Source organism: Netta rufina (assembly GCF_964035555.1).
Source record: "Netta rufina genome assembly, chromosome: 1".
In the NCBI taxonomy this organism is placed as follows: Eukaryota; Metazoa; Chordata; class Aves; order Anseriformes; family Anatidae; genus Netta; species Netta rufina.
The window spans coordinates 183106656-183120901 of record NC_140123.1 but is presented as its reverse complement, the minus strand read 5'-3'; the positions used below and the strand labels follow the sequence as shown (position 1 = coordinate 183120901).

Here is a 14246-nt window from a genome sequence, read left to right as displayed (position 1 = left end):
CAGTGATTTCAGTGAGTTTTTAAGACAGAAAGACATACTTATAGAATATTGCTACTCTTCCTTATCCAGACATTTCTACTGTAGGCAGACACTGTTTAATAGGAAAATTAATTTTTTTTCCACAGCAATTTCAAAGATAATTATCCTGCACACATTAAAGAAGAATGAAGTGTTTTAAAGAACTGTAATTCTAATTGGTAAATGTCACCAGCTGTTGCAGTTACTCTTACTTGTGTATATTCTTTTAATGATTACATTCCTGTGCCACAAGATACATGAAAATATATTCACTAGGTGTGAAATTCCCATATGTCACAGCTTCAAGACTAGGTAAACATCTCAAAGATAAGGGGAGAGTTGATGCTGATGGGAAATGTTATTTTTCTGGCTTTGGCTGTCTGCAAGACAAACATTTTTTTATTGAACTTAGTAAAAGAAAAATTTGTGTGAATTGAAGAACCAGTAGGTTTTAGCATTCAGTGGAAGATTCATTTTTATATTTAAATATGTATCTCCAAGAATTATAAACAGGTATTCATTTGTTAGATTATCTCTTTCACCCACCCTCTGAGATTTCAAAATATTTTCCCATTGTGTCTCCAAGTTAAAACTAGTCTAATTCCTATAAATTTCCTATGAGGTTTTAGAAAGTACATGTGATTTCAGCTCTTGTCGTATGGTATACTGAGGGAAAATACGTAGTTTTCTGTTTTCACTTGTAATCTAGTTTCATTCAAAAAATATTTCTGTCAACTTTTAATGAAGAAGGCATATTTTTTTTGATTGGAATTCCTTGATTTCCATGAACCATTTTTTAATCAAAGAATGATTTTATCTGTTGTTTTTTTACATTTTTATTTCTGTGTTTAGGATCAAACTTCGTAACTCAGATTAAATATAAATGGTACTGCTTTCCTCTTAATAGTTTCATGTAGGCATCTGTATGTATGTGATAAGATTTTTAAATGAACTTTCATTACCTCTGGAATGACCAATGTAAATGTTCAGAACATTTTAAGTTTTTCAGTGTGAGTTGGAGATGCTAGGACCATTAAACCATGTCATTCCACATTTAACTATTATTTTTAAGAAATCAAGCTGTCATTCATGCAAATTAGTAAATGAAAAAGTAAAGCCTATTTTGGATCATATTCATGGTAGACCCAAGGAAAAGAGACAAAGCTCATGATCCAGGAGGTTTCATTCACTGCAGTTTTGAGAGGAGAACTCTTTCATCCTGTTAATTCAGTGGCAGATTTTGGACAGGTAACAGTTTGGGCATGTTTCCTTCCCTTTTGTGCTCAGACCTGTTTATGTACATTATAATATGTTGCATACGTGATAATAAAGAATGAGAAAAAGTCCACTTCTAAACTAAAAGGCAAGCCTTACTGTGAAATATATGTAAATAGTTTAACTATATCAGCCTGTTTGTGCATATAGGTCTTTAAAATATGCTGAATATTTTACTTTTACAGCTTTGCATCTGTCTGTTTTGAGACACTAACAGCTTCTGAGAAAAAAAGAGATGACTTATACCTTGGAATTCAGGGACTAAACACAACTGCCTTTGTTCTCCTTCGCTAGAGCTCTTTGATAATCTATGTAGAATCTGAATTTGAATCCTTTATAAATAGCTTTGTGCCAAAACTAGTAAAATAAGTTATAAAACAGCCTTCTTTTGCCTACCATGAACTTAAAAACCAAACAACAATTGTTATTTGGGAGCAAAAGATACTTTTACAAGATACTTCCTGACACAGAAGACATTCCAAATTGCTTATGCTCAGTTTTGGTTCCTGTTAGAGAAAGGTGAACTCCTGACCTGCTTTGCATATGCTACCAGGAAAAACACATTGCAGGCTATCAGGGTAAGGGTTTAGTGTGAAATAAAATAAAATAAAATAAAATAAAATAAAATAAAATAAAATAAAATAAAATAAAATAAAATAAAATAAAATAAAATAAAATAAAATTGTGGATAAAGAGGTCCAGAAATCCCAACTAGGCAGGAAAGAGCAGCTGCAGCAACCACTCTAGCTGGCCTGACGTAGGTGCAGCATTTCTTGACCTGTCCTGTGTTCAAGAGTGTGGTATGAAAATTATGCCTACTCTGCTACTCCTAATGACATGGTTTGGTGCAAAAAGGGAAGTATTTCAGTCCGTGCTCCTTCCTAGTCATCCTCTGAGCTGACTATGCTAGTACAACAGTTTCAGAAAAATAGGGCTACTCTCACACCAACATTTTTGTGCCATTGTCACCAATTTGCTTTCACTGAAGTGCTTAAACTTCGTATCAAAATTAGTCAAACCTAAGTCAAATACAAAGTTCAGCTGTACATTGAAACCAGATGGCAACAAACCTGAGGCAATGCAAAAGGAACTCTGTGGTGTTTTTTCTGAATATTTTCTGAATGTGATAGCAGAATGGACCTTGAGGGTGGGATGGTTATGGCAGCCTCACCAAGGACAAAGGGGAAGATGTCCAAGTTTGCCATTGATATGACAAGAACCATGACTTCATTCTTGATTCACATATGGCAAAGCAGGTTTATGACTGAAAGCATTCATAAGTTGTAACATTGAGAACTTTACTAATAGTGAACCCTCCTGGACTTGGTAATTAACTCAGAATTTACAGCAGATTTACTAAATGCTGTTTTTACATATATGAGCCTTGTAATACCATCTCAGTTTTGTATATCATGTATATAACCATGTATAACTTCTTATATGTCTCAGTTGTTGCATGGTGTTTGTTTCCATTCCCCAGTACTCTATGTCCTTGCTTTGTCTCCACAGAAACCCGGGATGGATCTAGCAGATACCTACATTATGTTTGTTCGACAAAACCAGGATATACTTCGAGAAAAGGTCAATGAGGAAATGTATATAGAGAAGTTATTTGATGTAAGTAACTCCCCTTGCAAGGCTTTCTGGTATCACTACTACACTGTGTATAAGTGCATTTTGATGATATTCAGCAAGCCATTCAGATGTTCTTCCTTGTTGATTGTTTTTTCTTTTGAATTTTATATGTTGTCTTCAGCTATCAAGCGTGGCCTTTCTTTATTTTCTGCATGGAAAAATTTTAAGTGCTAGAAGGCATAAATAAAAAAGTTAGAAGTTTGTTATTTGAAATACTCATTTTTCCAGTGTGAGTAGTACAATTTTATGTTTCAATTTTGGATTTGTTAATGGACAGAATTGGATTGATGTAGTTTGTGGACTCCATTGCAGAGTTAATTTCCGTAAATAAGGAACTTCTACATATCTCTGCTTGGTTGTATACAGAAAGAGGCCAGCTATGCCAGGTGTACCTATGGGTTTGAGTGGTACTACCATGGAACGACTTTCGGAATTTTTTCTTATGGTATTTTTAGTTGAAATTGTTAAGGTCTTAAAGTTTGCCATTCATTGAATAGTTTAATTCCTATTCAAAATTTTGATCCTGCTTCTTCATAATTCTCTTCCTCATCCTCAAGGCCCACACAATGCCAGCCAGCTCTGTGTCTTTGTACTACTTTTCCTCAGCTTCTCTGCTAACTTCTGCAGCCTCCCCCCAGCCATTCCTCTACCTTGATTTGCCCTTTTTTCATTAGAAACAATCACCTACTTACTCTACCACAATTTTCCTCTTATGAGGTTCTCCTATAAGGCCACTAGCATCAGTCCTGGGCATATTTCTGCTTAATCAAGTTCTGTCCACTAATTTATGGTGGTCAGGAAGTATGTCCTTTTCTGACTTGCCTGAAGCAGAAACTTTGGGTGACGTTGTATCAAATTTTTGTATAAATTCAAAGAACTACACATGTAAAATACAGTTCAAAGTTATTTTATTATAAACTTGAATCAATTTACATGACAATGATGTCAGTCACTTATAATTATGCAGGAATTCAAACATGGAAATGCATCATCTCTGACACTGTGTAATGCAATCCATTGCAAAACAAATTCTGGAATATAATACACACTTCAAAATGTATTTATTTGTGTGTCATCTCCTAAGTATTTTAGAAAGCTTTGCTGGCAGTTTCATTTAATTATGCAAGTTACAGCAAATGTTTTCATAACAGCAATTCACAGCCTTTACTGTGACACTACAGTTGTGGCAGTCACAGAAGGTCCCATAACATAGACTCTCAGCCATGGTATGTCATGTCAGTGTTTGTTGTTTGTTAGACTGGGTGGTCAAAATGAGATTTATCTCTCAGATTTTATATTTCCAGACACTCCCAGGCAGCTTTACAAAAAAAAAAAAAAAAAAAAAAAAAAAAAAGTATCATCTGTTTTAATAAGCTAAGTGCTAATATGTGTGAAAAGAATGATTTTATAAAAGCTTTGATGCCCTGCAGGGGTAGAAAAATTATCATCCATCCAGCTGGCACCTTCACAAAGTACTAAAACCATATTAGCAACTTCTGCTTCAGTTTGCTTTTGCACTGAATCTGCAAGCATATGTTTCATTTTCAAGTTTCTATTTTTTGTTTTTCTTTGCGGTTATTTTTGCTTATGTTGTAATTTTCTGAATGTTAATAAAATTATGTGCCTAAGGCCAAGTCTAACTCTCACTGGAGAGACCACATTGACTTTGTTGATGTAATGGAATTGGACCAAGCCTTAGGCTACGTCCACAGCAGTAAACCAAACAGGGCCAGGGCAGAGGTCTGAGAACTAGCAAGTGATCATCTATATCAGTAAGTCATCAGTATAGTTCCTATCTATCAAAATTATGGCATGATTTTGGGTTAGGCTAACCACCACTAACCCAAGAGACTCAGTACTATTGGAGTTAACATGGGCTGAGGACCTCTCCCAAGTTTTACTCCAGCAATGAAGCTTTTCAACACAAGGAAAAAATTATGTGTCAGTTGCAAGCCATGACATACTACTTGTCTTAGAGACACAAAGCCATTTCTGTCCTCCTCTATTCAGTAGTATGCGTCATATGCTATCATGGCCAGTGGTTGTTGCTGCAAGGAGGGAGAAAAGATGTACATGGTTTTTGAAGCATGATGTGTATCAAATATCTATCTGTACCTTTAGTTTTCTTTAGATATGGCAGTATCACATTTCTCCATAAGATCACACTAGGACATAATCAAAGGAGAGAATCAGACAAATGCACTAACAAATATGTAAGTTCATAGCAAATGAAAATTTAAAACAAAGGTGTTTTAAACGCTGTGTAAACTCACCTTTCCCAAAATTAATTCAGATTTATAATAGTTTAATTGAGCAAGAATTTGCACGTGATTATGGAAGATTTAATGTGTTGTGTTTTTTTTTTTTCCCTTAATTAGTGATAAAACGAAACCTAGATGCTGTTTATAAATTCATTTCTATCAAGTCATATTTCAATAGAAAGCATAAAATATACTGAAGTTTCTGTGTAAATATTCTTCAAGCCATTTGACTGGCTGCAGTTGTACATGACTATTGTTTTCCCCTTAAAATATACAGTATCTCTATCAGATAAGAAATCATCAGCCAAGCAACTCAGGAAAAATGCATGTCTGTGCTTCAACCACTGAAAAATCTGAAAAACATTTGTTTTCCAGAATAACCAAAGCAATCAAACAAAAAAAGAAAACAAATAAAACACACAAAAAAGACCGTTCTGAATACTAGAAGTGATCAGACCTTAGATGCCATTTTAATCAAAAAATGTATGCCTACCAATTATTCATTCATGGATTTCATTGGATTGATTTAAGGCTCCTTTATGCTAACAGCTATTACAGTGACCAAGAACATGGGATGTCTACCTTATGAAGTAATGGCAAAAAATAGGCACTGTTTTGTGGTGGTGCTTAAGAAGCCTGGAAAAGTATTGCCAGCCTATACAAAATATGAAAATTTGGAATAGAATTTAAACTTGTGATATAATTTTTTTTTTAAATATGAGAGAGATGCTCAAATCTCCAGGGAATTGTGAAAGAAGACTAGGCTGCAGTTTCTCTCTGAACCATTTTCAGCCATTTAAATCCTATTCTTCAGTGCCTTTGTTGATCATGCAGCAGAACCCATGCAGTTACTTTTTTCTTCTATTTCTTCTGAATTACTTGCTTCTGGGTACATTTCATTCTTCACCTCCTCAGGAATGTGTGTAGACAGCATTCAGGACAATGTGGCTTGGTGCTCCTGGTGCACCAGTGGTCAGTGTGCTATCCTCTTGTTCTCCAACTTCATCACCAGCTTTCTAGTCACAAAGAATTCCTTGCTTGGTCAACTTGTCAAAGGCTGTTATGGCTTTTTGTTTTCCTGTTGTGAGACATGGTCCTCTTCCTAGGATCAGCAGGGAATTTTACCTACCAAATTCATTCTCATCACAGAAAATTATGCTCTCCTCTCATCTGTAGCAGTTTATAGTTGGTGAGTAGGAGAGGGAGAAGGGAGATGTTGATTGTTTTTAGCACTGCAGATTTTAAAGAGCACTAGCAAAGTTTTGTAATGTGTTGTACACATGGATGATCTGCAGCACCTCTGGCTTAAATGTCTGTTCCATGTTTGTGATTCCTGAAGGGTTAATTCAGTGATCCATATGATTCCTTCCAATCCTGTATGCCACTGGAGCAATCTAAAACAATGAAGTTACAGTGGGACTAGTTTATGTCTCTAATAAACTCAAATAAAGCAAATATTTTCTACCATTAATGCTGCAGTGACTCAGACAGTTTCAGTGTATGGCAACCAAACCATAAAGACAGGCACTCTGTGTTTGTTATTAATCTAATGATTTAGATTTGTAATTATGGTCCAAAGCATCACCTATTATAGGTGACATATTTTTCTTTTAAAGTCTAATAATTTAAAGCAAGAAGTGATTTTTTAAAATAATATTTAATAAATTTTTAGAAACAAAGTTACACTTTTCAAACACTGGTTTAAAAATCTTTTCAGAAAAGACTGTATTAGTAGTATTGGGTGAATGGAAAAATGAAAAACCTAGGATAAGTCTAAAATACTACTTATATACCTCTTATTTATAAAGGTAATGTGCCCGATGGATGATGTAAGAACATTTGTGCTGTGTATCTGGTCACAAAATTATCGGATGTAAAAAATCCATGTAAAATCCATGTAAAAAAATCCAGCATTAAATTTCCCATGGAGCATGGTTCAACACTATCAAAATCAATGGATTTTTACTGTTAACTGCAATAAAAGCAGTACTATGTCCATAAAAATGTCAGGTTATCATCACTGCCTAGATTTAGATTCATGTTGCTACCTGAATTTTTAAAATGAAACTAATGTCTCCCTATTCCTGAGCATTTAAAATGACATCAGACTTACAAATTAAAACTGTTTTCTTTAGAATAAATAAATTTTAAAAAAAAAGTAATTTTGCATAAAACGCTGTGTTAATCATTGATGTAGTAGTTTCTGTAGTAATGTAAAATTTGTAAGTGCCACTTGGATAGATTCTCAATTTCTTGTACTTGTTAATTGCACCTGAAGAATGGATATTATTGTCTTTTCAAACATTTTCCCTTTAAAATAGTCTTCGTTTATTTGCCATTAAGAGTATTATCTTATAGGTTATGTTTGTGTTGGGTCTGTCATGAAAAATTTACCGTGTAAACAGATGTACGATTCTAATTTTAAGACTATATATGTAATGAGCTTTTATGCAATAATTGCTTGCTACATTAAGAAATGATTTAAGGGAACCATTTTAACCCATCAACATTTAATCACTGATACAAGAATTTTCCACTTTTTTTAGGCTTTAATTTCTGGGAAAACTGCACAAGCCTACCATAAATACACAAAGTAGTCAGTGCTCACCCCAAAAAGGCCAGCATTGGCAAGCAGGTCACCTACTTAGCTTGTAAATGATGGCACTTGTTAGCAAAAGTTAACTTTGTCCCTGCTACCTCATATCTTACAGGTGTTAAACTGGTGTGGTGTGACTGACCAGTCCTGTTGGCTTCACAGGGACTGCTCATGTATGTGACTGTCCTCAGGGCTATGACATTGTTATGAATAGTATAAATGCTTAAGCACTTCAGATTTCCATAGCTCCTTTTGGCTTTTGTATTTTAAAAGTCCAGATGAGATGTGATATTTTCTTTCTGTAAAAAAAAAAAAAAAAAAATGCTTTTTGCCAGGAACGTGATTCAGATGCTAGGATGCTAGTATTGGAACAACCACCTCCCTCAACCTGCTGGCCATGCTTCTTTTGGTGCAGCCCAGGATACAGATGGCTTTCTGGGCTGCAAGCACGCTTTGCTGGCTCACCAGCCAACACCCCCAGGTTCTTCTCCTTGGGGCTGCTTTCAATACATTCTCTACCCAATCTATGTTTGTGCTTATGATTGCCCTGGCCCAGATGCAGGACCAAGATGCACTTGGCCTTATTAAATTCAATGATATTTGCACAGACCCACCTCTCAAGCCTGTCCAGGTCCCTCTGGATGGCATCCCTTCCCTCCAGCGTGCAGTCAATCCCACTGTCCATGTCACGGACAAAGGTGTTAAACAGCGCCAGTCCCAGTACTGACCCTGAATGCCATTTGTCACTGGTCTCCATGTGGAGATTGACACGTTGACTGCAGCTCTTTGAGTCCGACCACCCAGCCAATTCCTTGTGCACCAAGTGGTCCATCCATCAAATCCATGTCTTCTCCAATGGAAACAAGGATGTCATGTGGGACAGTGTCAAATGCTTTGCACGAGTCCAGGTAGATGATGTCAGTTGCTCTTCCCCTATCTACCAATGCTGTACCCCATTGTAAAAGGCCACCAGATGTGTCAGGCATGATTTGCCCTTAGTGAAGACACGTTGGCTGTCACCAGCCACCTCTCTGTTTAGGTGTACCTTAGCATAATGTCTGGAAGGATCTGCTCCATGATCTTGCCAGGCACTGATTCATTTCTCTTTGCCATAATATCTTCTAGTAAATTTTTAGCAAATGCTGCATTCAATTGAATCATTTATTTCATTTTTTCTGACATTTTAGGAAAAATAAAATGTTAAAAATGTGCAAATGCTTCTTCCTGGCAAGTGAGTTAATCTCAGGCTGGTGTTGCACAGCTAAGAGGAACATATATTTTACATGTGGGCTTTCTATAGTATCAACTCTTTGTGCTGCTCAGGTCTACCTTGAAAGCAACATTACTGCAGTATGCAGTACTCAACAATGTTTTATTAGAAGAACTTCAGTTGTAATTTTTCCCATTCTCACATTGGTTCCTGTCACATTAATTTTAATAAGTAATTTTACCATATATTGTTACATAATTATTTGCAAGTGTGTGATTTGACAAAATATCTACGTTTTGATCTAGGTTATATGCCAAGGCATCTTCAGCAAGTTAAGACTAGGTAGAACTGGTTAAAGGCCACATTTGAATCAAAAGCTGTGTTTGTATTAAACTGAGAAACATGAGAGGACCGTGCCTAATTACTTAAGAGACTCTACAAAAATGGATTGTAGCTTGTTGATCTTCTTATTTCTTTGATAAGTCAGAATAATCTTCAAGAAATATGTGGGCTTCTTTCTCGGATTCTTGAAATTTGATCACAGTGCAAAATTGTCCTTTGGCGCAAACCCAGAAATACACATCTTTGCATGATGCACCTGGACATATGTGGCAGGTCTGGTAGAATCAGCTAATTAACAACACAGGCTTAAACAGGCACCTCATCTGGCAGTGTAGTTAGTTGCCTGATGGTGCTCAGCAGGATTTGGTAGTGCTTTTTATTTTTCTATCCTAATGGTCTGCTGCCCACCTAATTTTGCCTTATTGTCAGCCACTACTTACCGCAGCTTGAGGCCCTCCCAGGAGGCTAAATTATTATCAAAGGATTAGGGAGATGTAGCCTTGCAGCTCTGACATTTCTGATTACTTGTCTATGCCAGAACACTAATTAGCTGTGACTAATTAAGAAAAATGTTCCTGCCATAGAAAACCATTTAAAAGAACTGAGAAGTAGAAAAGCAATTGAAAAGCTGAGCAGTGCTCAGATTTTCTGATGCTCTTTAGATTTTCACCAAAGTCTTAACTCACCTTTAATTATGTCTAATATTTTATAGGAAAAATAGAAAGATCTTGATATGAGAACCACTCTGCAGCTTTCTCTAGATCTAGAGACATTCTTGTCATTTTAAAACAGTTTGTTGTGTTGTTTTTGGTAAAAGAATTTTAGAGTAAACTGTAGGCAGCATCACCAAATGTGAACTGAAAAAATGAATTATATTAACATGCTCAAATATATGAAACTCTTCTGCAAGATGCAAGCAACATCTTACAAATTTGCTAATCAAAGTCTGTTCAAAGTTCACTAAATTATTTCTCATGATTTCAAGTAGATTCAGTCTTTTTTTTTTTTTCTGATAGGAATCTCTGTAAAAGAAAAACAGTTTATTTGAAAGCTGAAAAAATGTAACTCCCCTCTGATTTCATATCATATAGAAGTTTTCTTTGATTTTTTTTTTTCTTGAATATGCTGAGAAAAGGAGTGCCCGCTCTTGGAGGGTGCTGATTATGCTGCTATCAATCCAGCAAAGCTCAGTACTGTTGAAATCAATAGGACCACAACACACTTAAAGCAAAGCATGTGCTTCAGAGTTTGCTGCTTCAGGATCAGAATATTCAGCACTTTGTAAGCTGTTTTACAGCGTAGCTGTGAGTGTTTTCTCTAGAGGAAACCGTAATGCAATGGCTGGTTTTGATATGTTTTTGATATGATACATTTATCCAATTCTTCAGTTTTGATTACATTTTTAATTTCTGAATTTCGATCTTATTATGTATCAAACAGCCCAAAAAGATATAAAAATGTTTTTTTGTTGTTGTTGTTTTTTTGTTTTTTGTTTTTTTTTTTTCTAGGACATTATTTATCCCATAGCCCACTCTTAATTTGGTATTCATGGAATAGATGTCTGCTACCCTTTTCACACTAATTTAATCATATTATTTAAATCTTCCCAGCAGGGGAGTAAGATTCTATGAAATAGATATTCTGATATCTTGCTAAAAGAGCTATTGCTCTTTGGGTATAAAAAGGAAATAAAGAACTATTTTTAGGGCACTAAATCTCATATTCTGATATTCAGAGTGTCTTTTGCAGTTGTACCCACTGATTTTCCAGAAATATGTAAGATCACTTTTTTGGAAAAAGAACAATGTATGAATTGCTATAAAAAGGCAGTTTAAAATGTGGATCCTGAGTCAAAGCAGGAAGACAAATAGGAAAAAAAATATCCCAAACTCAAGATTTTACAGCCAATTCTTTTTTTTTTTTTTTTTTTTTCATCCTGAGGGAATTGTATCATAAAGGAAGGTGGAACTACCAGGTTTTTCGCTTGTTTGTTTGGGGAGGGGCTTTAACACTGGGAACTTCCAGTACAGTTTCCCCATAGACATTTCTGGTCTATACCGCTCAGTCATTTATTTAATGTATTTAAATGCATCTATCCATCACTCACAGTATCCATTCACTAAAAACAATAACAAACTCTATCAAATAAAAGAGAACTCCTTCCAACATCCAGGCACAATTTAGTCCTTTAACCTTTTTATCCTGCTAGGCACAAAGTAGCAGCGTCTCATTCCAGGCGCTGCATTTTTTTTCTTATCTCTATGGCTTGAAATGTGTCTAGCAACTTAATGGAATCAATTGAGCATGGCCAACTATAAAAATATAAAATAGCACTGAAACTTTAGATGAGTCTGTCAGTAAGTGTTAACTGTGGCTGTAGCTTTCACATTCTACGCAGTCAAGAGAAATCAATAAGGATTGTACCATTTATATTGTCTTATCTAATGTTTGTTCACCATGAAGTGCCAGGCACAAGCACCATCTAGGGAATATTGATTTCTTGATGTACTGTAATTCACACACATCTAAACAGCAGGAGAACCTTGTGGTTTCTGAAACCCTACTTGTGGGTTTGATATTTTTACTTGTATTTCATTTGGGTCAAGCTTATTTTAAAAAGCAAAATCAAATAGACGCACAACCACATTGTTGACCACAGCACAAGAAAAATAGAGTCAGAAAGTATAAGAATAATGTGGTTTTATTATAAAGGGTTTGAAGTAACGGAAAGAGGTCGCTATGTTGTAAGTCAAAATAATACCAGGTGAGGCTTCTGCAGAGTGCTCTGAAACCAGCAACAAAGTTAGTGAGTCACCAGCGGAAGGAACTTCTTAACCTGCTTGATCAAGGAGAACTGAATCTTTAGCACTAAGTGTGCAAAAATTTTTGATATAGATGATTTTCTATAAATATTTTCAAGTGTTTTATCTTATGTTTCCTTGATTTACACAGCACTGGCTGTCCTTTGTCCTTTGACTGTACCAAAATCAGTCACAATGTGCAAAACAAACATTACAAATAACAAATAGAAAAATGAGCTCAAATATGTATATATATATATATGTACACACATATATATATATCAACCCAGCTGTAAAATCTGCATAGTTGAAAGAGTGCACACGTGCAATAGGGTCAGAGATGGAAAGGAGCACCTGTTCAATTGAAGGATGCTTTCTCCAAAGAGACGAGGGAAGGAGAGAAGACAGAGGGAGGTAGGAGGCTGGACCTCTGCTCCGCATTAGCGCTGCTTGGTGTGGTGCCCGATCGATATGACATAGGAAAGGAGTGGCTACACCACTGTGCAACTCCCTATCAGCCTCTCAGCTGCATCCAGCCCTGTCGTGTCCCGCTACAATACCATGCAGAGTAAACGGATGATGAGTCAAGATTGCTGAGGTGGAAAGGAATAAGGTGCGTGTAAATATTCACACAGAGGAACCCCTAATATTTTAAATGCTTTAATTAAAATATGTTTTACCTCATTCCACGTATAGCAGGGAGTCTAAACAGAAGAGTCCAGGACAATAGCTGCTGATGTGACGGGGTACCTAAAAGCTGCATCACAGTTTGGCCCAGCTTTTGTCCACCTGGCTTTTGGTACCTGGTACAGAGGCCTCCCTCAAGGGACTCCCCAGGGAATACAGGATGGCTGGGTATAAAAGCAGGTGTGTGTGTCTCTGTTATGTGCCTTACAGATAGAGGAAAATTGGACCTTCAATATTACTAATGCTACACATGCATTTAGGAAAACTGCGTAAAATTTCTGCAGCTATGGGCATTCATAGGGTTTGTAAAACTAGATTCCATATAGCAAGAAGCTGGTGTTACAATGATGAAAAACTTGGTCGTTTCACATTATGTTCGTTTGTTTATTTTGAGGATCCAAGCTGGCTTTCATTTCAAGGTCACTCAAGTGATGTTCCCCATTCTGTGCCTCAGAGGATGTTTGCAGATACACCCAAATTGCAACACAACACAGTACAGCGAGACTGACAGTGTTTGCTCCAGAGAGTTTTAGCACCAGAATAACCTATGGAAGTACTGTTCACAGATAGACTGTGTATCCAGAGTGGAGTAGGGGAACTGTTTGTGCTGTTAGTCTGTCACAGTCATGAGTATATTATGTTAGTACCTAGTGTTTAAGATCAGAACAGTGACATTACATATGTCCAGGTAGGGAAGGAAGAGTTCTGCATGTCTAATTTTGCAAACTTCCACTGTGCATCTACCATATGTGAAGAAGCCAGTAAAAAAAATAAAAAATAAATAAAAATAATAATAATAATAATAAAGTAGAATAAACATTGTAAATTGCTGTATTGTTTTGTAGCAATCTAGTATGCAATGTAGGCAGAGATGAGGACTGTGTATTTTCTACTAAATATGTATGTTTATTTGTGAATTGGCAGCAGTTCCATAGCAACTAGTCAGATTCTAATTATAAGCCTGTTTTAAAATGTGAAAAAATGACTTTCTTCCTGAAAGATGAGTTTTTCGTACCTAAGAAGTTCTTTGCTGTTTCAGAAAAATACCTTTTTTTTTTCTATAAGTTTCAAAGATGCTTAATATGTTTTTAAATGTGCCCCATTCTCTCTTTTCTTCTTATTACTGCTTTCTGAAAACCAGCCTGTCTAATATGTTTCTGTGTGTCACCAAAATATCTGATCCAGCAGCTGTTCACTTGTTTGTTGTGGTGAGTCCCACTGAACAGAGTCTGTCTATCAGGGTTTGAGTTCCTCTTTCTACTGAGCTCTTTTCCCTTTTCTCCTGATTACTTTGGGTGTGACAGTGAGACTCCTTCATTCAAATAGGCAGGGAAGAGACTGACTCAAGCCCTAAAGTGTTTGGTTCATCAATTAGTCATTCATAAGAAAAACAAAATGTTTTTGAGGTCCCTGAGAGGTTC

General features: G+C 36.0%; 1 protein-coding gene across 6 annotated transcripts in view; it reads left to right on the top strand.

The window, feature by feature from the left end:
* The window catches only part of CADPS2 (calcium dependent secretion activator 2), a gene marked incomplete at both ends in the record, with an annotated part of 310262 nt that overhangs the window by 283736 nt on the left and 12280 nt on the right, over positions 1-14246 (top strand). For all 6 annotated transcript variants that reach the window (XM_084296609.1, XM_084296611.1, XM_084296606.1 and 3 more), the window contains one exon: positions 2803-2910. In XM_084296609.1, the coding sequence (XP_084152735.1) occupies positions 2803-2910 (108 nt within the window). The remainder of the gene's footprint in view (positions 1-2802; positions 2911-14246) is intronic.